Source organism: Sipha flava, unplaced genomic scaffold (genome assembly GCF_003268045.1).
Source record: "Sipha flava isolate LNK unplaced genomic scaffold, YSA_version1 329_pilon_pilon, whole genome shotgun sequence".
NCBI classification, from domain to species: domain Eukaryota; kingdom Metazoa; phylum Arthropoda; class Insecta; order Hemiptera; family Aphididae; genus Sipha; species Sipha flava.
In genome coordinates this window covers 1,440-3,739 of record NW_020273017.1, presented here as the reverse complement: position 1 = coordinate 3,739, position 2,300 = coordinate 1,440, and the positions used below count along the sequence as shown (strand labels likewise).

General features: G+C 39.2%; 1 protein-coding gene across 1 annotated transcript in view; it reads right to left on the bottom strand.

The window, feature by feature from the left end:
* The window catches only part of LOC112686897 (vigilin-like), a 5,933-nt gene extending 5,733 nt beyond the window's left edge, over positions 1-200 (bottom strand). The window contains exon 1 of the mRNA XM_025559369.1: positions 138-200. Within this exon, the coding sequence (XP_025415154.1) occupies positions 138-200 (63 nt within the window). The remainder of the gene's footprint in view (positions 1-137) is intronic.
* Positions 201-2,300: the final 2,100 nt, after the last annotated feature.

Genomic DNA, 2,300 nt, shown 5'->3' with positions numbered 1-2,300 from the left:
GTCGTCGTCGCCGTCGTCGTCGTGTGGTTAGGCTATCCGAGTGCGAAGCGCGCGACCGCGCTAATCCGTGTTATTATTATTATTATTATTATTGTTGTTGTTATCTCGTACGGATAACGCGAAGAGAATAAAAATACCTTCAACGGCCATATAATATCGTTGATTATTTGTATTTTATTTTTTCTACACCGGAGATTCATCGTGTCCTCCGTCGTCGTCTTCGATAATATTATTGGTGATCGTTGTAAAATCATAATTCGTTTCGACGCGACGTGCGTGTGTGCGATTTGTTTTTGGATTTCGTTTCGTTCGTTTTTTGCGACAACCCAGACGATTGGAACCAAACGTGTGCGCGTACGATCACTGCGTACCGGTGATTTCTATTTTATTTTTATTTTTTACCTCTGGTGCGCGCGGATCATCCACACGCTGCACACTGTGCGCGTATTTAACCGTGCGCCGGCATGAAGGAGGTGGTGTCCGTTAACCCGTCGCCGCCGCCGCTGCCGCCGCAGCTAATAAGAGCCAAAGAACCCGGGTACTTGGACCTGACGACCGAACAGGTGGACAGACTGATCAGCAAGGAACCCATTGACCAGGATTATGATGTGGAAACCGAACCGTTCGCAAGGTATGTACATAATATTTTACTATTACTATTGTATCGTAGGCAGGTAGGAGGAGCGTTTGAAAAGACCATTTTTTTGTCGTTCTGACTAATAAAAAAAACAGACAAATAAAGACGAAGTGTGAGCGTTATAAGTACCTAGATCGTATTAACGCTGACCGCCGACTGGGTAAAAGAGCGAAACCGTTTTTTTTTTTTTTTACAATTTCGCTCGTTTTGTTCCATGACGAAATTTTTGTTGGCGCGCACAAGTCTATCACCAACGGATCAGTTGTCGATTTGACTCGTCGGCTATACGATTCCGTCGGTGGGCTAAGATCTTACTCAAATATCGTAAGCAAAAGGAAGGGCGTATTATATTAGGTACGATTATTGTGTCCAGTATGACAGTTGACAATCTCATCGCGTTAAAAATTAAAATTTTCGACCGAACACATATTTTTTCATCAAGTGTTTAATGTCGTATGCAGGGACGGCACGAGGGGAGGGCAATAGGGCAGTTGCCCAGGGCCCCGCGCCTTAAATTATAATTAAGTCCCCGCGGTTCTGATTTAACTGAACTTAAAATATTTTATTAATAGAAATTATAAGACTCAAAATTTATTTTGCCCAGGGACTCACAAACTCTAGCACTGTCACTGGTCGTATGACTCGTGTGTGCGGGGTGATTTTTCAATAAACTGAGTGTTTGCATGTATACCTATTACCTATGTATGATAATATATCCTTGAACGTAACATTTCTTTTATAAGATTAATGCGAATATATGTATGGTTTTTTTTTATTTTTTTTATTACGGTTTGAATATTGCGTGAGCGGATTCGAAACACACGCATACTACACCATTACTACACCTATTGACCGTCGTGGCGGTGGTGGTAGTGCTGCACACGGTCGTAATAAAATTGATGAGGTTTAGCTCATTCATTTTGTTACCTCGCCGAACTGCTGTTGTACGTTCTATGTATGACTCATACACTAGTCCGGCAGGCAGGCAGGTAACGGCGGCGAGTCTTTATGGCGTTTGGGATTTAATAAAATGTGCTACCTACGCGCGTGGGAGGGGAAAAACGGTTATTCGGACGATAAAACGCCTCATGTTTCATCGCCGTACGCCACGGTCTTTGGGTCGGACGTAGTATAATAATTGCAATTCTGATCGTTTGAATTTCATTTTTATTTTACAAAAGACTGATACTGTTTAGAAAAGTATTGTTTGTAAACGTTTCTTTCACGCTCATTGTGAAACTTGTTTGTTTTTTCAATGGTATTTCTTCCACTGTACGTTAATGTTTAGTATTTGACCAACAATCCCCTATAATTGGTACTCGTAAATCTTCTTGGGAATTTATATTACTGACATAAAAAAAAAAATAATAAAAATAAATGAATAAAAGGGTAAGCGACAAACAATATTTGAAAAGACTTCGAATATATTTATTAGGTATACGATGTAGGGTTGGGATTAAAAATCTAATCAAAATTGCAATTATGTTTGCTGTCAAGTGGGTATGCAAGACGATTGTGATAGGCATGTGAAGAGTTCCTGAATAATCATTTATACATTTTTATAAGATATTTCTTGTTCCTAGAAAAATGTTCTTGATTATAATATTGAAATAATAATATAATATAGATAATCCGAAATTATAAACTTATTTTATTTTTCGCA